The 20,807-nt window shown below is 39.2% G+C and overlaps 2 protein-coding genes across 5 annotated transcripts in view; one reads left to right on the plus strand and one right to left on the minus strand.

Annotated features, from left to right (window-relative positions):
* The first annotated feature begins 7,079 nt into the window (after window positions 1-7,079).
* LOC131326714 (uncharacterized) overlaps window positions 7,080-20,807 on the plus strand; it is a 58,145-nt gene continuing 44,417 nt past the window's right edge. For all 3 annotated transcript variants that reach the window (XM_058359573.1, XM_058359574.1, XM_058359575.1), the window contains exons 1-4: window positions 7,080-7,166; window positions 18,575-18,689; window positions 19,983-20,053; window positions 20,309-20,388. In XM_058359573.1, coding sequence (XP_058215556.1) covers window positions 18,679-18,689; window positions 19,983-20,053; window positions 20,309-20,388 — 162 coding nt within the window. In that variant the 5' untranslated portion in view covers window positions 7,080-7,166; window positions 18,575-18,678. The remainder of the gene's footprint in view (window positions 7,167-18,574; window positions 18,690-19,982; window positions 20,054-20,308; window positions 20,389-20,807) is intronic.
* LOC131326713 (MADS-box transcription factor 23-like) lies at window positions 7,174-20,799 on the minus strand. 2 transcript variants are annotated; one of them, XM_058359571.1, is made up of 10 exons: window positions 20,463-20,799; window positions 20,142-20,398; window positions 19,781-20,004; window positions 18,606-18,681; window positions 10,714-10,775; window positions 9,655-9,754; window positions 9,526-9,567; window positions 9,346-9,429; window positions 9,066-9,220; window positions 7,174-8,965 (listed from the first exon to the last, which is right to left on the minus strand). In XM_058359571.1, exons 3-10 carry the CDS (start codon window positions 19,960-19,962, stop codon window positions 8,950-8,952), a joined length of 717 nt encoding a protein of 238 aa, XP_058215554.1. In that variant the 5' UTR covers window positions 19,963-20,004; window positions 20,142-20,398; window positions 20,463-20,799; the 3' UTR covers window positions 7,174-8,949. The 2 variants fall into 2 exon arrangements, with proteins under 2 accessions (XP_058215554.1, XP_058215553.1); XM_058359570.1 differs by having other exon boundaries at window positions 20,320-20,799.

The raw sequence follows: 20,807 nt of genomic DNA on the forward strand, positions 1-20,807 counted from the left end.
GCAAAGTTAAAACTCCTCTCTTTTTTTCCCAGTCATAGAGTACGGCTCTGTACAAGTCACTATGACAACAATTTAGAGACCGGTCATTCAACCAATCATGTGTCTTCAAATCTAAAGAGATCGAGTTGTTTGCTCTAACCAAAAGGAACAGTGCTATACGCATAGATTTTCGCAAATAGACAGCGTGTACAGATGAACTTTGGACCCATTTTGGGTCCCGCAAAGATGATTGGAGCCGATCATTTTGTTCAAAATATCTTGTTTAAGGTCCCCATAAAAAATCAGTTCATTTGGCTATTGGTAAGGGGGAATATGAAACACCCAACTTTGCTTCAGAAAATAGTCTGTTTTTTGAAGCAAAGTTGGATGTTTCGTAAACCCCCTTACCGATATCCAAATGAGCTGATTTTTTATGAGGACCTTAAACAAGATGTTTTGAATAAAATGAGCGGCTCCGATCATCTTTGCTGGACCCAAAATGGATCCAAAGTCCATCTATATGCACTGTGTGTTTTAAAAAATCTGTGTCGGTAGCAGTTTTGAAACAAAAGAGATAATATAACCAAAACAAAAATTCAACATATCAATAAATATATGCTCTCTAGACTCTGTTCATATACACAAACACTAAGGCCTCGCTTAAATGCAGCATTCCCTGGGTTTAGAAGCCAATACACCCGGATGAGGGGTTGATGTGATGGTTTTTGCGCCGTTTGGATGTGCTTTCTTCAGGTGTATAAACTAATACCGGTGTTCGTTTATCCCCCTCAAGCCGCATAATTTATTGCCACCTCTGGAGCTAGCAATAAATCATCCGGCCTAATACACCCTCGTTTTGGACATTTCTACCCTCCCTCATCCCCCCTCTCCAACCCCCAATACTCTAGCCCAAAAAACCCTAAACCCAGTTTTTAAAAAAATTGGAAATCTAACAACCAAACCCCCTACACAATTCAAAATTTTCGAACCCTTACCTCAACGAACACCCACCGCCACTGCTACTGCGTGTCGCCGCCGTGAATCGCCGTCAGCCAACTGTGAGCCAGAGGGAGAAGAGAATTTCATATTTTCCCACGCCAGAACCCTAGAAATCGCGCAAAAGAAGAAGAGAATTGGTGGAGAAGAAAGTGAGAGAGAACCCACGAGAGAGAAAGAGATGGTCGGAGATGGTGACAAAGAGAGAGAGAGAGAGAAGAGGCGGACCCGCGGGGGGGGGGGGGGGGGGGGGGGGGCGGGGCTGGCAGAGGTAATTTGGGAAAAAGAGGGAGAGAAGAAGGGATGGGTTGGAAAGGGAAAACGTGTTTTTTTATTAAAAAAGTGTAATAATAGAAGGGAAAACGTGTTTAGAGAAGATGAGGTAAAAATTAATTACTCCATATAATTAATTAAAAAACATATTTTTTAAGTATAATAAAGGGTAAGAAAAGTAAAAAAAAAAGTTTTATTACAGTGAAATATAAATTATTTAATTTTTTTCAGTAAAATAACTTATTATAGCATAAATGTCGAAAAGTATTTAAATATATTTGGTTCCGTAATTATTCAATTAATGTAATGAATCATCTAATTTCATATTGCACAAGGGCAAATGAGTCATTTGATAACTTTTTACATCATACATCCTTCCTTATACACCCAATTTATCCTCTATCCAAACGGCGTATTATTTTATCCCCATTCTCTAATACATCATCCAAACCATCTACTTTTTAATACAACCGCTATAAATGTCATATCAATGTGGGTCCTCCCTTCTTAACTAATACCCTTTACTATCTTATCCCCCCTTTTTAAATAATACACTTAAAACTCATACGACATCCAATCGGACCCTAAAAGGGAAACGACAAAAGCAAAAGAAAAAAAAGGGCAGCGACAAACACCCTTATTTAGGAGTATATATAGGATATGTTACCCTTTGAAGAAGTGAATGCCCATAATATTTGTATAGAAACATATGCATAAATTAAAACAAAAATTAGGTCTCACATCGATTCGACTAAGTTTTAGGCCCACATTTTATTATGAGTTTATGTCCAGGCTCCAGCTGTTTTTTTTTTTATAAATCTTTGAAAAAGATTACAAAGATTACTCCGGCGAAACGCCACCCGAGAACCAAACCCAAAGGAAGGTAAGAAGTAAACCATAACACCATAGAGAAAACCAAAACCGAAACAACCTCTGAAACAACCCAAACAAGCAAAAATCTAAGCCCAAAAAACATAATCTAAAACTCAAGATAGCAAACCTATAGGACAAAGCTGAAGCCAAGAAGCATTCCAAACCCGCCAAACCTCGATATTAAAATTCCAGCTGTTGTCGATGTATACAACGAATATACTTACAAATACGATTTAAGTGCTACACACCATATGTACACACTCAATAAGATTTAGTTTGTGTACTGTAGCACATTATATCTGTTAGTATTCGTTTATTTTTTAATATCTCAGATGTTTGGGCTAGCTCACACAAATCTAGATTAATCCTGAGAGATCGATCAATCCATTTGTCCACTAGCAGGCCTATCAATTAATATTTATTACTCATACCAGTGCATCATTAATTGTTTAATGCACCTCTCTCTCTTTCTCTCCACATCCTTAATTTACTAAAAAAAATGGTTCGATGATAACATAATCTACGAGTACGAGGTTTTTCTTTCTTTCTTTCTTTCCACTTTCATTCTCTTTATACTTCTGATGTTTTTTTAATTTGCAAGTTGGCTGCATGTGGACCTGGGTGATGAGCTGCATGAGGTGGTTAATTATAAGCAATATACTTCTTCATCAACTAAAAATTATTTGACATTATTTGCCGTTCAAGGAATGGCGATATCTCCAACGCCCCTTAATCAATTCCAATTCCCCAAATTTGTTACCCTTTTGGTGGAAACTTATTGGGTGCTTGTTGCCCCAACATTCTTAAAACCATACAATGTTGTGGAGTTGACCTTAGGGCTCAGCTTTTTTTTTTTCAAAAAGTTCAGAAATTTCATTGATAACCAAGGAAGAACATCAAATGGCATATATATTCTTCATTGAACAATGAGAGAATAGCCAACCAGAAGGATAGACTCCAATGAGAAAGACCTACATCTCAAACTCCTTAATTACAAAGGCCACTGAGCGAGGAACAATACCTCACACAAAACTCACACTACCAATATCAAAGAAAGAAAAACACACTATACCCAAAAGGGTTGGGAAGACCCTCAAAGGAAAGAAACATCCGCAAGCGGGACGTCACAGCAGAAAATTAGAAAGAAAAAAGAAAACCACTGGCAGTGCCGGATCAGACAACCCAATCTTCCCTTCTCCAAATCAACTCTAAATCGGACACTGTTCTCCAACCTCTTGACTCCGGACTTTGCAACCCGACTAGTCGCCGAAACATTTATAGCAAGAAGTCGTGGCTAGATTTGGATAGGGTCCCGGCTGCAGACGGCTCGAAGAGGTCACACACGAGGATCTATTAATTCGATGGCAGCGATGGAGGCGGCCAGAGGGAGGCGAGATACAGAGGAGGTGGTGAAAAGAGGAGTTATTGAAAGCTAAGAAACCATTATTGTGGAGAAAGAAGAACATAACTATTAAGGGTAAAACCCTCCTCCCGTCGCCGCATAAGGGTGGTGAAAACCCTAAGATGAGAGAGGGGAAGGAAGAAAGGTGGCTAGGGTTTTTTGAGAGAGTTTAATCCTCACCTTACCCCATGGTAATCTGAGATTGTTGGTTCAATCTTTAATTTTTAAAAAAAAAATGTAGACTTTGATAAATTTCCAAAATAATTGTTTTATGCACGAGATTACTAAATTGATTCAAATACTGAAATTAAATTACTCTAGAAATTAAATCTCTAGGAATTTGATTCGTAGCAATAATATTCATACTCATACTCAAGAAAATTCAAAGAAATTTGATTTTCAATGATGATAATCCTATTTAATTATACTCAAAATTCTGGTTATCCAAACATAGACTACAGGCATGTAGGGCCGACTTTACTAGGCTTTTAGGAGGTTGATTTGAACTTCCTGAGTTCAAAAAATTATACTAAAATTTCATTTTTTACTATTAGTTTAATCTCAAAAACCAATTGTAGTGAGAACATGCATTATAACATGTCTTACTATTTTTTTTTTCCTATCTGAACAAATTAATTAAAGATACCAGATCAAAAATAAAGAAACACATTAAAGATCGATATAATAAAGTTAGACTTTTTTCTCACTACTTCCTTTTATAACTTTCCAGCAACCAAACGGCACTTAGGAACACAAATATGTCACTAGTTAGGGGACCATGTTATACACTTGCTATTATTGTAAATTTGTAATATGTATACTATTGTGAAGTTATAATGCATCATTTGATATTGATCGTGACCACGCGGATTTGATTCCACAAATAAGATTCGATGTTAACCTTTTTTTGGATTAAAAACTCTATAATTAAATATGCTCAGTTAGACACTTGAGTTATAAAAAAAAAACTCTATGATTGAATGTAATGTTCATGTAATAGAGAAAATATAAGCTTTCGTGGCCTCCAAAAAAGAGGTTTGGCTTGTGTCAATGATCAAGAAATCATGTGCACATGATCTTATTGACCAAGAAGAGACGTAATTTCCGGAATATATAAAACTCCTTTCCAAAATGTCAAAAGAAATATTAAGAATATAATATATGTACACTCCCCTTTGCAGTTTTTTGGTTTTGAGAAAATGAAAAGGTATTCCAAAAATAATAAATTTTGGCTCTTACCCATCTAGTTGTACATTTTGCCTTGCAAGGGGAGGTCTAGGGTTTGAGACTATGAAAAGAAATCGAACTCCTTTTGATTATTGACACGCTAATTTCCCACCTACCCACCCTCTCTCTCTCCCCCATATAAACACACACACAAAGTCCCATCACGAATCCTATAATTTAATTGAAATGCAATCACATGCACCCCACAATAGTCGTGTTGTCCTTTTTTTTATCAGCAAAAATAACATTTAATGAAAGAAAATTTGACCGGGGTACATTAAGTTTGGGGAGAGCTAGGAGGAGAATCCAACCAATGGTTTGATGAAAAAGAAAAAAGAAAAAACCTGTTGGGACCAAGCCCAAACACACCCTAAGGGCTAGGCCCTAAACAATAAAGCTCTAGTAACCACATGGGGCTAGCCCAAACCAAACCCTAAACCCATCTGCCTCAATCACTGCCGGCCACCATCCGCTCATGCGACCATCACAACGCTAACGCCACCATAAACGATCAACCTCATCGCGACCCACCACCACGATATCCACCACCGCAGCCACCACCAGCCACAACCCTCCGCCACCAAAAAGCTCCACCACCTCAAAAACTGTCACCTATGAAGCACAAATATTCTATTTTGGCCTTCATATGTATCACATATCGTATCTGTATCAGATACCGATACTCTTGAATACTCTCCTGATACGTATCTGATACGCTTTTTAAAGTATCCTGCTTTTAGAATCATTTTTGGGTATCCCGATACGTTTTGGATACGAGCGGATACGCGCCGAATACGTATCAGATACATTTTGGATATGCGCGGATACATTTTGAAAATGCTCGGATATGTTTTGGATATGCGTGAGGATAAATATGTTATTACTTAAAATATATGGGTTAAAATTGCAAGTAGGACTATATTTTTCTTTTTCCTCCATCAATTAACACCAAAAACACACTGACGATATTCTCTCTCTCGACAACATTGTAGGTCTCTCTCTCTCTCTCTCTCTCTCTCTCTCTCTCTCTCTCTCTCTCTCTCTCTCTTTCTCCCTCTCTCTCTCTCTCTCTCGTTGTGTGTATGTAATTATATATGTGTGTATATATATATATAACTATATACATGAATATCTCTCTCTCGACATTTGAAATGGTAAACTTTTGTAATGGAAAACTTTAATAATTAATGAAATTTTAGGAATTAAAAATTATATATAATATATTTTTTATTTACTTTTATATTCAATGTATCCCCCAACGTATCGTATCCTTCTTTTTTGAAAAATCACTTATCCGCATATCCGTATCGTATTGTATCCCGTATCCGTATCCGTATCCGTGCTTCTTAGACTGTCACCACTAGGCGACGAGCAACCGACCATGCGCCGTTGCGAACCCCCCGAGCTACTGAATCCCAGGAAAGACCGTCAAGGAGTTGCCATTTCGATCCTCACAAATGGTTTGAGACACCAGAAGCTTAGCACTTCCATACGTCGCCACAAGGCCACCGAATGCCGCCACCACCCAATCTTCCACGACCACGCCTCTAGCCATAAGATCATCACTTTGCAGGTAGGCCAGAACCGGTTACGTCGAATAACATAAAACGGTGGAAAAACCTTACTGCCCCTTCACCACCAGCCACCACCAAATGGCTAGGACAACCAGTTACCCCAAATATGGTAACCGGCGGAAATTGAACAAACCGAGGAGAGATGAAGGCGGCAAAAAAATGGTGGTGAGAAAACCAAAATGAGCCAAGCGATGACGGAGAAAAAAAGAAAATGAGGGAAGGGAAAGAAAGAGAGGGAGCCAAGAGGAAGGAGGAAAGGGAAAGGTGAGAACGCCCAGGGGGAGGAGGAAGGGCATCTCCTACGAGGCAAAAACCCTAAATTGATCGACGCTGCTCTATTTCTATAGAGAGAGAAGTGAGAAAAGAGGATTAACCAAACTTTGTTATCGAATTCAAATTTGAGGCCTAAAGGTAGCTAAGAACTAATAAAATGCTTGTGTTAGCTTTGCGTATTTTGGTTACTTTCCTGGCCATTTAGAGGTTTAAGGTTCAACGAGGATGGTCATTTTTAATTACTGTATAACTTCTTTATACACGTTATATTACTTTTTAATTACATATCACATTTCATTGAGATATTTGAGATGTAGTAAAAAGATGTTAATTGCATATATCAGGTAGGGCCGTCTAGTTAACTGAAGGGCAATGAAAGAGGCTTGGGGCAACAAAGAAAAAACAGGAAGAAAAAAAAAAAAATAGAAGTGACAATATGTAATTTTTAAATTAAAAGTGATGTCTTGTAAAGGAAAATGAGCTGTGTGGAAAATAAAAGTACAAGAGCCGATGGATTTGTTCATCCTCCGAAAGATCCCGTCAAACTTCTTGAGATTATCGCCAGATGGGTATTTTAATGCATTCTTTCTCCATTTACAGTACTTTGTTGCCATATTTTAATAGTAATAATCTGCTCCAGGGTTTCATCTTGATCTGGTAATCTTATATTGTAGTTGACAAAGTACGAGATTCGAATAATTTAGTTTTTTAGTTGACGAAGTACGAGATGTCAAATAATTTTGCAAGTTAGTGCATCTTTGTGAACCCTTTGTTAACTTTGTTAGGTGTAATTTGGCAGATTACATGCCTTTTTGGGTGGAGATATTGGACAATGTGATGTAATCCCATCAGTTTCTTGTGACAATTGGGAAAAAGAAATCACTATCAGAGAGAGATTATTGCATTCAATTTGGTGATTTGTCGCACCAGTGTCTGCAATGGCAATTGGCCCTAAATAAAAACCTTTCTGCAGGCTGTGCCCGGTTTGCAAGCCACAATCGTAATCTCGAATAATTAACTGTATCCCATTTCAAAACAAAACAAAATTTTGAAACAGACAGATTAAGTTGGACATTACTTAGTAAGACAGAATCAAATATGGAAAGTATTAGTGCTCTACTAGTTGTGTTGACTTTTTAAGTAGTTGCTGAAGTCTGATGTTGAGAACGTAATGCTAAGTTTGTCCTTATAGAGTTGAATCCAAACCAGATTTTAGTAAGGATTTTGAGCAATTATGAAGTTATAATATTCGAGGGTAGCAACTCTCTCCCAAGTCCCAATATTGATCTGTTTTCTTAAAACATTTTCTTGCGAGTGACAAACGTAAGCGATTATGAAATTGTGTACTACTATGGCACCAACCATAGCTTAGGACTGTTGGAACATGGGTTCAGCTCCACCATGTGGCACGCCCACAACTACTTGGTCACCTTGGAAAGGTTCATGTGTCAACCTCATGAGATGGCATGTGGCCGTCAGCCAATGGTCACTCTCCCTTGGGACTCGGGAGCAGCATTGCCAAGACCTTACAAACAACATGTCACTAGATCTTGGTGGCATGTCACTCTGCCATTAGGGCTAAGGAATCTCCAAAGACACCCTTAACTCGTCCCTCGCTCTTGCATCCTCAATGTTTGATCCCATGTGCTGTATCCAGCGATAAGCTCATTCTCCAAGGGACTTCATCACCATCAATGCCTAGACTGGGAGTAGGGCTTAGGCACCTCGTTCCGTATTATTAGATAATTTGGGGATTGGAGGATTACGTTCTAGGGTTCATATGGGGGTCCTTGCACACCTACATTGAGGGAAGGACCTCATACTAGTGAGAGAGGGAAGCGTTGACCAAAGGACAACGCCTTGGAAACCAAGTCATACCTAGTATTATAAGCGTTCTCATGCATTTACTGGCTGCTGTCTCTACCAATTAACTTGGAAAATTTGGGAACTTTGATTAGTTTGTCAGAACAGTTGATCGATGCATGCTTCTTTGTTTTTTTGCACTTGGCAGACTTCAATGATGCTTCTTATGAAAAATTGGATAGTTTGAAGAGAAATATTTCTGATAAATAGGGCAAATAAATTATGGGCGGATACAGTTGATAAATCTTGATATCAGAATTGAGGAACTATATCCTAAGGTTTCACAAGTTGGTAGGTGGTTGATTGTATCTCACAACATAGCGTTTATTCCAAGTGCCGTGTCATACCAAATGTGAGATATTTCATGATGAATGGCTCTCCCCGCTGTCTAACAGAGAATCTTGCTGGTGAACAATTATTTGTGTCACTTTTGGCACATGTTGTTGATGGAAATTGACTACCATCTCCGCTGTGGTCTGCTTGCTTTTGCTAAGGCAGTTGTAATCTGCTATGATTTGAAGATGTCAGTGAACCAACTGTTGAAATCGTACAATGCTATATTGTAATTTCTGATGTATTGTGTAAGTAATTAGGAGAAATATTACCGTAGGTTTGTCGCGTTTTCTGGCATTTCACAGTCTCTCTGCTGCGGTTGGCATAGCTGCAGGTCTATAGGTCCATCTAAGTTGCATCTAGTGCTAAAACCATGTGGTTGCATGGAATATCTTTTGATGTCATTGATGTCATTTTCTCCATGAACCTGTAACACACCCCTCTAAAGCTTAGCATGGAACAACTTCGCCATTACCTGAATTCTTAGGTGAAATAAGGTATGCAACTTTGTTATTTAGGTTGGCATGTGGAGTTAATACAATTATTCTATACCTTTTTTTGCAATTCTGCATTTTCTTTTTGCAGCACATTAACCTCCTTAAACAATTTCATATTTTCTTGATGACTAATAACTCCCTGCAGTAGAACCAGTTAAAGTTAGCTACGTACTCTAACATTAAAGCAGCCCCTACATAGAGACTGGAAACCGTGGTGGCCAAATTTTGAAACAACCTGGCGGTTTAATTGTTGTATTTCATCTGTGAAAAGTTGGTCCTGCAGAAATAGAAAACCGTAATACAGGGAATATATGTACTATGTATTGTGTAACAATAATGTTACCAGGGATAATGTCGTGCATACCTTCTTGGTCCGGATACTGTTCAAGCTCATTTCCAATTGGCTTTCTAGATTTTCCAGATCTTTGACACTCAAACCATTAAGTTCTTCACCCGTCAATTGTCTGAAATTGTTATTACAGTTGGACTGTAGGTAAATATATTGGATTTTACAGGACCATCCTGAAATGGTTGTGCAGCCTTTTTATTTTATGATGCACAAACATCACTATATACTCTACTGCATCATCTTTTTACTGGCTTGGCACACAGGGTTTAATATGAATCAACTCTACAAGTGCCCGACACCGGTATGTGACATCTGACTAAGTGTCCATGCTTCATAAGTAGTGTACCACCTGCTATTGAAAATGGTATGCTACAGTAGCCGTACATACATATTACTTGAATGAAGTAAAGCTACCTCAAAATGTGAGATTGAATTTCCACTTTATCTAGACTTGCATTTTTATAGCCTACCGAAGTTTTTCTTATGCTCATACCAACTATTTTCACTATTTTACCAAAAAAAATAAAACTATTTAAATTACATCTCTATATGAAGTGTATAAGCGTGAGGGGCACCCTCACTTTAAGAGCTAGCTAGCTTTTGTAGTTGAGTTGTACCCAAGATTGTGTAACACTTTATACTTTTTTACGGTTGGTATATATCTTCGTATGAGGAAATACTATGGACATAAGTAGGAAGAATTGATCAAGTTAAAAGATTTGTTCTTTGCTTTTGAACAGAAGGGTATCTGGGAATGTCTTTTTTAAAAGGTATACTGCCGCTGTATTATTGTTGCCAGGAAACTATGTGGCGGGCCCTTTCCCCTCCCAATAGCCTTTAAGCTCTTCTTATTCTAAACCCATCATAAATTCTGCATGTTCTAAAGTTGTCCTACTTGATGCTCTAATTAACTGTATTCTGATAGTGGCATATTGAAACACCAACTTTTTGTGAGTCTAGTACATTTTCACCAATTTTCTTAATTATAGGGTCATTGATTAACATCATATGCATGATTCGATATCAAGTCATTTTTCCTATTTATTGAAAGCAAGACATAGAAAAAAGTTATACCTTTGGTTTTCTTCCAAGTATTTCAGCTGTTGCCTTAAGGTTTCTGCTTCCCTTTGCCAAAACTATCAATTTCAAAAAAATCAAAATCTTTATCCATGCATATGTCTGAGATATTCCAGAAATTGTAGTCAAAGGAAATGGGCAGCATGTAGTTGAAGTCCTTCTCATAGAGTGAAAGCTAATTGAAACTACATCAGCTCAGTTGTTCAACTTAAGGAAATAAAAATGGAAAAGTTACATGACAGGAAGTCTTAAGTTACATACACTCCATACTGGGGCATGAAAATTCTAGAAGCTATACTTCATATACATTATATTCTTCAATGTTTCAAGTTGTGCAAGTGTTATTTGGATCTTAACGCTCCGGATGGACTAGCATGCCATGTTTGCTAACTTGTGTGTGGTTTGTCTCAAATCTCCTGTGGAGAGACTAAAATATACATGTGGAGGAATGTTAGAAAATGAGTTTACTGATTTTGGCTGCTCATAAACATCTATAGGTGAGAGTTTTAATCACCAATCAACGGAAGGCTCGTGTTGATTCTGTTATATGCGTACTCTGAGACATGAGAACAGAGAACGTCATGGTTCCTTGTGTTTAATGGAAGGCTTCAACATTAGAATTTGATTTGATGCGTTATAGCTCCAAGTTGTGAATATGTATTGATTAGGCCCAATAAGACGTGTATGAATATGTGTAGATTCTCAATAAAGGGTCTCTCTCTCTCTCTCTCTCTCTCTAGAATTTGATTTGATGCATTCTAGCCGCAAGTTGTGAATATGTATTGATTGGGCCCAATAAGACCTGCATGAATATGTGTGGATTCTCAATAAAGGGTCTCTCTCTCTCTAGAATTTGATTTGATGCGTTCTAGCCGCAAGTTGTGAATATATATTGATTAGGCCCAATAAGACATGCATGAATATGTGTAGATTCTCAATGAAGGGTCTCTCTCTCTCTCTCTCTCTCTCTCTCTCTCAAGTAAAGAAGTGAAATGTCCTAGCGACCCTTTTATGTTATAAGATTAGATATTCGGTCTCCTAATTGATATATCTGTATATTCACAAGTTTTGGATAGCTTACGACCAGTGTTCCAAAACGCGGTACTCGGTACTCACACGGCTAGGCACCTTGGAGCGAGTAATCAACATTAGTCGGTGAGTAATGCCCACCTGAGTAGGGATTAGTTGCCTTGGTCAGGCACCTTGGAGCGAGTACTCAGCGAGGAATACCTTGTTTTAGAACACTACTTACGACAGTTTTTCCTCTTCTTCATCTAATGATCCCAAGTTCTTGTTGCCTTTGGCTTGGAGTTGGGAGTGGTGGTTCTAAAAATTTTCCATGCGGGGGATATCAAGTAGCCAACTTATGAACTGTTCTTCTCCTTCTACCTAATGAGCAAAGGATGAGTTTTTACACGAAAGGGCATGGAATCTTATTGTTTATGTACTTGTAGCATGACTATGACAGACTCAACTTTGAAGTGCTGTGATCCTAGCCATCTTTGTCTGGAACCCAACTATAATGAACTCCCAAATCTAGCACTGTGGACACATAGTAAAGGCCTTGGAATCCTACTTGCCATCTGAGGAAAGGTTCATAGTTATTTGGATTAAAAACTCAAGAAATAGGGGTGATGGAGGTTCAGTCCTAGAATACTTTGGTAAGGGAGGTTGATTTGGACGTGGGGTGTATTGCTCATAAAGAGGAGTATATTATTTCCAATGGGGTAGAAGCAGTTGAAGGGCCTTCTAGGCTAAACTCAAAAGATGGGAGTTACATTCCCGGCGATCGAGCGTCTTCTGATGCCATCGTTAAGATGAGAAGTAGAGTTAGAAGATCGGAGAGGAAAATTAAGAAAAAAAAAAGCATCTTGCGGAGATTGAAGCAAAGTTTGATAAATTGAACCATAGAAATAAGGGTCCTTATTCCTCGATGTTCTTTAAGGAAGCTCGCAAGATGTTGGATGTAGGTCATGCTTTGGGTATCAAAATTAAAGGAGGGAGAAATTACAATTTGAAGAAATTTGTTGAAATGCTTGAGGAAGAATTAAAAGAAAGAATACATGCTCTAGATGATTTTGAGGAAGAGGATATCTCGGAGTACGATGTTGTTTTCGAGGAGGATGCATCTCTCTCTTTGGTTTTTTGATCTCGAGATTGGGTGGGTATGGGGTTGATTATTCTGGTTTTCGCTCGATGGCTTTTTGGTTTCGACTTTGGATGCTTCTTTTGGGTGAGAAAATCAATGAAAGAAAGAAATAGAGGTAATCTTTTGCGGTGGTCTCGGTGGTTATTGTTTTTTTGTTTGGTTGGGCATGAGCCTCGTTTGGGTTTTTGGCTACTTTATGTTTGAGTCTTTTTGGGTTTTTTGGTGTTTCAGTTGGTGTCTTGCCTTCTTTTAGGTCTCCGGAGGCTTTTTGCCGGTGTGCCCTTGATTCTTTTAATCTTTGTAATCCTTTATAAAGATTAATAAATTCTTTTTGCTTAGCAAAAAAAAGAATAACTTTGTGGAGGTTTCCCTCAGTAATGGTCCTGATGCCGTGTGTTTTTTAACCTTTTTCAACCGTTTAGGGCTTCGAATGGCCAATTTTGCCATTTTAGGAAATAATCTTTTTGCTTATAACTTTTGATAGAAAAGTCCAATAACGTTCGTTCTTGTTGGAGAAGTTTTATTTTTTCTTATACTTTCAAAATATGTAATAATTTTGAAACTTTTCGAAATTACTGTTTTTTCCTTTTCCTAGTAGGGTTAGGGTTTATTTTCGTATTTAAGGAGTTGTTAGCCTTAGGGCTGGTCAGTTTTTGATTAATTATTGAATGACAAAGAGTCTAGAGAGAGTTTCTCTATATCTATCCCGTTTGTGATTGTCCTTGTTGCATGTTAGTTCTTTGATTCATAGTTCTGCCATGCATCAGTTGGTATCAGAGCCAGGTTCCAAACCTGACTATGGCCGCAAGACGTGCTGCTGGAGGTCGAGGGGGATGAGGTGATCATACAGCTTTTGTGAACGACGTTTATGAACGGGATGACGTCACGCGAGAAGCACGAACAGAGGCGCGGATCCAACAGGTTGCTGATCAGGTCGCTGCCCTTGTTGTTGCGAACCAGCCTCGCCATCGCTCGATCAACCGAAATCCTTTGTATGAAGAGGGGGCTGCGAGTGATGAAGAGGCCGAAAACCCTTTTGCGGTAGGAGCGCCTGGTGGTGGTGCCTTTTATCAACGAAGGGAAAGCGGTCGTGGGTTCATGGTGGACCGCGATTCTCAGCAGTGGGAATCGGGGTTGAGGGTTGATCTTCTTGAGTTTCAGGGGGGTTTGGCACCGGAGGAATTTCTTGAGTGGGTTGTAACTATCGAAGAGATCTTAGATTTCAAGCGGGTCCCGGAGGACAGACGGGTCTCTCTAGTTGCTACTGGGTTTCGATGTAGGGCTGCGACTTGGTGGCAGCAGTTGAAGCTGTCTAGGTTGAGGCAGGGTAAGGAGAAGATTAGTTTGTGGGAAAAACTGAAGAAATAAATGCGAGTGGTTTTTCTTCCCCACAACTATTCTCGTTTGATCAATGTATCAGCGGTTGTAGAATCTCCGTCAGGGTTCCCGTTCAGTGGATGATTATACTACGGAGTTTCATCAGTTGGTGGTCCGGAATGATATCGCTGAAACAGAGGAACAGTTGGTTTCAAGGTTTGTTGGAGGTTTGCGTGAGCAATTTCAGTTTACATTGAATATGTTCGACCTGTATTCTGTTTCAGATGCCCATCAGAGGGCCTTGCAGTTGGAGAAGCAGGTAAACCGCAGGTCTGCTACTCCTGCCTGGGGTGTCACTTCCCGTACAACGACCACCCCAGCGCCAGTTCGACCTATGGGCAATTTAGTACCTATTGTTCCGCAGGCCAATAGAATGGGTGCTTCAGGGTCTAAGTGCTTCAAGTATGGGGAGCCCGGTCATTGTGCTATTGAATGCCGGAAGGGGGATAGACCGGGTAAGGCCTTGTTTGTGGATGCTGATGGAATTGTTAGCGAACATTATGAGCAGTATGAGCAGGAAGCGGCGTATGACGAATCCCAACCTTCGTCGGACTCACCAGATGGAGTCGTGGAAGAAGTTGTTGGGGATGTCGGGCCATTATTGGTGGTTCGAAGGTCCTGTTATGCTCCTCGAGAAGTTGAAGGCGATTCTTGGCTGCATGGTAATGTCTTTCAGTCCACCTGCACAATTGATGGAAAGGTGTGTCGTTTTGTGATAGACTCGGGTAGTTGTGAGAACGTGGTGTCCGAAAAAGTGGTGCAGAAACTCGGGTTGAAGACGGAGCCGCATCCCAACCCATACAAGCTGGCGTGGCTGAAGAAGGGTAACGAAGTTAAGGTAACCAAGCCCTGTTTGGTTTTTTTTTCTGTTGGTCCTAAGTATAAGGATCAGATTTGGTGTGATGTTGTGGGAATGGATGTGTGTCACCTTTTGTTGGGAAAACCGTGGCAGTTTGATCGTAGGGTGATGCATAGCGGGGGTTCTAACACGTATACCCTTAAATCCGGGGGTACGATAATTAAGTTGCTTCCTTCTAAGGAGGTTGTGTCCAAACCACTTAGTGGAGAGGGTACTAACCTTGTGACAAAGGTGCAGTTCGAAGAAGAGATCTCAGCCACAAAAGTCGTGTTTATTGTCGTGGCAAAGGAGAGTTCACCAGCAATTTTTGAGTAGGAAGTGCCAATTAAGATACAGCCCCTTCTTGCTGAGTTTGCAGATGTATTCCCGACTGAGTTACCCGATGGGTTGCCTCCGTTACGAGATATTCAGCACCAGATTGAAATGGTGCCGAGTTCTAGTTTGCCCAATCGACCCCATTATCGGATGAGTCCGAAGGAGCACGAGGAATTGCAAAAACAAGTGGAGGAGTTGCTGTCTAAGGGTTTTGTCTGGGAGAGCCTTAGCCCTTGTGCAATTTCAGTCTTACTGGTTCCCAAAAAAGATGGGTCGTGGAGGATGTGTGTGGACAGCAGGGCAATTAACAAGATCATAGTAAAGTATCGTTTTTTGCTGTCAAGGTTGAATGATTTATTGGATCAGTTGGGGGGTGCTCAGATTTTTACCAAGCTGGATTTGAAAAGTGGTTACTATCAACTTCGTATCAAACCGGGGGATGGGTGGAAGACAGCATTTAAGACCAGAAAGGGGCTTTACGAATGGCTGGTTATGCCGTTCGGTTTATCCAAGCACTTTCATGCGCGTGATGAACCAAACGCTACGGCCTTTCATTGGTAAATTTGTTGTTTACTTTGATGATATTTTGATTTACAGTGCCACTCCTGAGTTACACTTGCAACATTTACGTGAGGTTCTTTCTGTTTTGCATGCTGAAAATTGTATGGGGCTATTAAAAAGTGTGTATTTATGACGGATTCTGTGCTTTTTCTTGGTTATGTTGTGTCGAAGAATAATATTTCGATAGATGAGTCTAAGGTTGGGGCAATTCGAGACTGGCCACAACCTCGGACTTTGTTCTATATTCACGGTTTTCATGGGTTGGCTTATTTTTACCGTCGTTTTATTCCGCACTGTAGCACTATTATGGCTCCTATCATGGATTGTATGAAGGGTGGAAGGTTCTCGAGGAATGAAGCAGCTACCAGGGCATTCCAGTTAATCAAGCAGAAGTTAACTTCTGCCCCCGTTCTTGTGTTACCGAACTTTTCACAGCCTTTTGAGTTGCATTGTGATGCATTTAAGGTTGGAATTGGGGCTGTCCTTAGCCAAGGTTCCAAGTCTATGGCTTATTTTAGCGAGAAGCTAAATGGAAAAAAGTTGAACTATAGCACTTATGATGTGGAGTTCTATACTTTGGTTCAGTCATTGAAGTATTGGTATCATTATCTCATACACATCGACTTTGTTTTATATTCTGATTATGAGGCGTTGAAGCATCTCAACTCGCAGGATAAGCTTTCTAGTTGGCATGCTAAATGGGCTACTTATGTACAGCAGTTCTCTTTCTCTATCAAACACAAGTCTGGTGCTTTGAATAAGGTTGTCGATGCCCTCAGTCGCCGCAGCAATCTTCTCACAGTTATGCGTAGTAAGGTAATTGGATTTGATGCTTTTCGTGAGTTGTTGTTGGTTGACCCGTATTTCTCTACTATGCTTGGGAAGATCGCCTGTGGCGATCAGTCTGACTTTCATGAGCATGGCGGTTATCTGTTTAAGGGGAATTCGTTGTGTATTTCGGATAGTAGTCTTCGTTTAAAAATTATTAAGGAGTTGCGCAACGAGGGGCATGTGGGGCGTGACAAGACCTTTGCGTTGGTTTCCACTTCTTATTTTTGGCCAACTCTACGGAAGGATGTTTACAAATTTGTGGGAAGCTACCACACTTGTCAAGTCTCCAAAGATATGGCTTCTAATGCGGGTTTATACATGCCTTTGCCCATCCCATCACAACCTTGGGCCGATGTTAGTATGGACTTCGTCTTGGGTTTGCCGAGGTCACAGCGTGGCAATGATTCTGTCTTTGTGGTGGTGGATCGATTTTCCAAGATGGCCCACTTCATAGCTTGTAAGAAAACGACTGATGCGGTCAAGGTGGCCCAATTATATTTTTCGGAGGTTTATTGCTTGCATGGACTGCCCCAGTCCATTGTTTCTAACCGCGATACGCGGTTTTTGAGTCATTTTTTGTGTTGCTTATGGAGGATGGTGAACACCAATCTGGCTTTTAGCACGGTTTATCACCCTCAAACAGATGGCCAGATGGTTCTAGAAGGGGAGGATGATGCGGTGCGCATAGAGGAGGAGTTCCACCTCAAGCCTACTAGTCGGTATTTTCGTAAATAAGTGACCAAGGCCTTTGGTTTTGGGCCCACTTGGATTCGATTCGGAACTGCTCAACGGTCAGGACACATTGTCTCCGGCCATGTGCCGTGTGTTGTTTAACCTTTTTCGGCCGTTTAGGGCTTTAAATGGCCAATTTTGCCATTTTAAAAAATAATCTTTTTGCTTATAACTTTTGATAGGAAAATTCAATAACGTTCGTTCTTGTTGGAGAAGTTTTATTTTTTCTTATATTTTCAGAGTATGTAATAATTTCGGAACTTTCCAAAATTAGTGTTTTTTCCTTTTCTTAGTAGGGTTAGGGTTTGTTTTCGTATTTAAGGAGTTGTTAGCCTTAGGGCTGGTCAGTTTTTGATTAATTATTGAATGACAGAGTCTAGAGAGAGTTTCTCTATAACTATCCCGTTTGTGATTGTCCTTGTTGCATGTTAGTTCTTTGATTCATAGTTCTACCCTGCATCAGGGCCTTAGTCCTCACATGCTTATGCACAATCCTTAGTTAAAAAGTATAATTTGAAGTGCTGGGTTGAAGATTTTCAACATGTCATTTCTATCAGAAGAAGAAACTTAAAGTAGTGCGGCTAGAGTCACTTGACTACTCAGAAACAAGACATAAATAGGAAGTTCCCAGAGTGATTTGTAAGATTTGAGCAATCTCGTTAAGAAAATTCCGTACTTATGTATTATCTTATTGATGATTCCGTCTTTTTGGGTAGGCATTTTTTTAGTTTTTGGAGAGTTTGAAGACTTTTTCTCCCCTTCTGTTTCCCATAAGAAAAAGGACAACATATGTCATGAAGATTAGTCTTATAGCTTCAAGTGATTCTTAGAAATTTATAATTTTTGTTAAGTGCACGTATCTTAAATGGCAAGAGCTATAAATTTTGTGTTGTGTGAGTTCCAATTTCTCCCAATACTATCTACGCTATCTTGCAGACGAGCTGGTGTCTTTTGTGAAAGATTTTGGCTCTAAAGTCGATAAATGCCATAACTAGTGCAATTGAAAATCCTGTAATATGCTGGAAAATTCACAGGGTATTGTATGAGTTGGTCATTGAAGAATACCTTGGCTTCTGAAGTGGGACTCATCAACTGATAATCCTCTTGCTCTTTGTTGTATCGTTCGACTATCGATCTAATGCTGACAAGGTAAATCCAAAATGTCAGCCGCTCATTTTTCCATTGTAAACTTATAATGCAAGACCTTTATCTACCCATGACATCAGTGCGAAGGGTCATCATAAACATACAGAATGATGCCAAACCACATTTTTAATTACTTACTTCAGATTCCTGGATAATAGTACACTCTCCATATTGTGTGTGTACGGTTTGCATCATTTGAATTCTGTAGAAATTTTGAACATTTGGACATAATTTCCAAACTTTTGTATGGAAATCCATAACTTTGGATGTAAACACATAACATCGTCTTTGAATTAGTAACATCGAGAATTCTTGAAATTTCTTAACATCAAGCTTGAAATGCTTATATCAAGAATTCATAATTCATGACGTTGCATGTAAATACATTATATCAACCTTTTGAATTCATAACTTTTTCCACCTATATATCTTGTTGACTGATGGTACGATAGGCATAACTCTGGAATAAACCCATTTTCAGTAGTATTCAAGATCGCACAAGCTTACAACTTCATATTACCATAATAACAGACGTGATGATAAAAGGAGTTAAAATTAGACTTCGTTAGACTAAAACTTTGTACATTATTCTAGTGGGAAATTCTCACCACTACATGTGTAGCCTATCCTATCTTGTACAAGGCATGTAGCATTAGACTACCAGATCATGTAATATGTGGATCATGGAATATGTGCATTCCTTACAAGGCAGCTAAGCTGTGCACACTGTTTCCACTGAACATTAATGAATGGTACAAAATTTTCAATTGATAAACCTTAAAACTAGATAGTTCTCTTTTATCAGAATGGGCTTATGATTGACTATAGTCTTTCAAAAGGTTTACAGAAAAGAAATTTCTTGAAATTGCACTAAATCGTCAGAACTTACGCTAGATGGTAGACCAGTGCAATGAAAATTTTCAATTTGTATCCTAAATATGTGAAATAGAGATTTTCCTACTAAACTAGAAAACATTCATACCAAAATCTATAGAAAACAAATCAGTACCACATATCAGTGTTGGAGCACAACATAAACAATGACAATACAGCCTTCCAAGATGCCAGATTAGAGAAGAAGAGAGAGATCTGACCTAGTGCTTGCAAATTCATATAGCCTCCCGGTATTAGAGACGACAATCACTCCAACTTCAGCATCACAAAGAATTGATAGTTCCTTGGCCTTCTTAAGCAATCCATTTCTGCGTTTCGAGAAAGTCACTTGCCTGCTTGTTGTATCATCAATTCTTCTGATCACAATTTTTCCTCTTCCCATCTCTTATTGAATGCTCTTAGGGTTTCGTCAACGCTTTTTTTCCTGCTAGATCCAGACATACAGCTTAAGAGGTCAAAAACTCCAATTATTGGTAAGAATTTTTGGCAACAGTTTGATAGATTACTCTAAAACAATCAGTTACAAACTGACTGTATTGATGCACCAGAGAGAGAAATTACTGGTTATCGGTTTTTTGACAAACAACGGCAAAAGTGATTGTCTTCTGATGCATTTCTTGCTTTATTAGAAATGCTAGTAAGCTGAAGAGAAGTAACAGTAAAAAATAAAAAAATAAAGAAAGAAAGAAAGAAAAAGAAATGCTAACAAGTTGACATAATGATTACAGGTGAAGTTCACCTAAGCAACTTAGAAGCAGATGTCAGATGTGGGAAGGACGTGTATCTTCCATTCTTGAAAGCGAGTGAGGTAAGCTAATCTTGGACTCCTGGAAATAGGGATTGGACGGGGGACTTTATTACTGTATTATTCTATAAGCTAACCTCGGACTCTTGGAAATAGAGATTGGACCGGGACACTGTATTAGATATTAATGTATTATTTTTTTGTACTATCAGTTTATCACTATTTTAATGACCATGTTGTTCCCGTGGTTCAGCGACAGTTTGAGAACACACACCCCAAGAGTATGATTAATTAAATTTTAGATGTTGTCTGTTGGAATCTTGGGAGAGCTTGCGCCAAAAAAAAAAAAACACTTGAACTTGTTTTGCCTGGTATTACTATAAGTTTTTGTATGTAAACCCAGACTGTTAGGCAGATGCTTATTATGCATCAGAAGTTGAGATTGAATGGTTAATGGCTACAAAAAATTATGCAAGTTCTCT

The sequence above is a fragment of the Rhododendron vialii genome, chromosome 5a (genome assembly GCF_030253575.1).
Source record: "Rhododendron vialii isolate Sample 1 chromosome 5a, ASM3025357v1".
In the NCBI taxonomy this organism is placed as follows: domain Eukaryota; kingdom Viridiplantae; phylum Streptophyta; class Magnoliopsida; order Ericales; family Ericaceae; genus Rhododendron; species Rhododendron vialii.

Bases quoted from the DNA above. Each gene is read 5' to 3' on its own strand.
- LOC131326713 (XM_058359571.1), bottom strand. From the start codon at position 19,962: ATGGGAAGAGGAAAAATTGTGATCAGAAGAATTGATGATACAACAAGC. The intron at 18,682-19,780 runs GTCAGATCTCTC...TTACCTTGTCAG, and splicing joins TATGAATTTGCAAGCACTAG to CATTAGATCGATAGTCGAAC. The intron at 9,430-9,525 runs GTTGTTTCAAAA...GTTCTACTGCAG, and splicing joins TACAACAATTAAACCGCCAG to GGAGTTATTAGTCATCAAGA.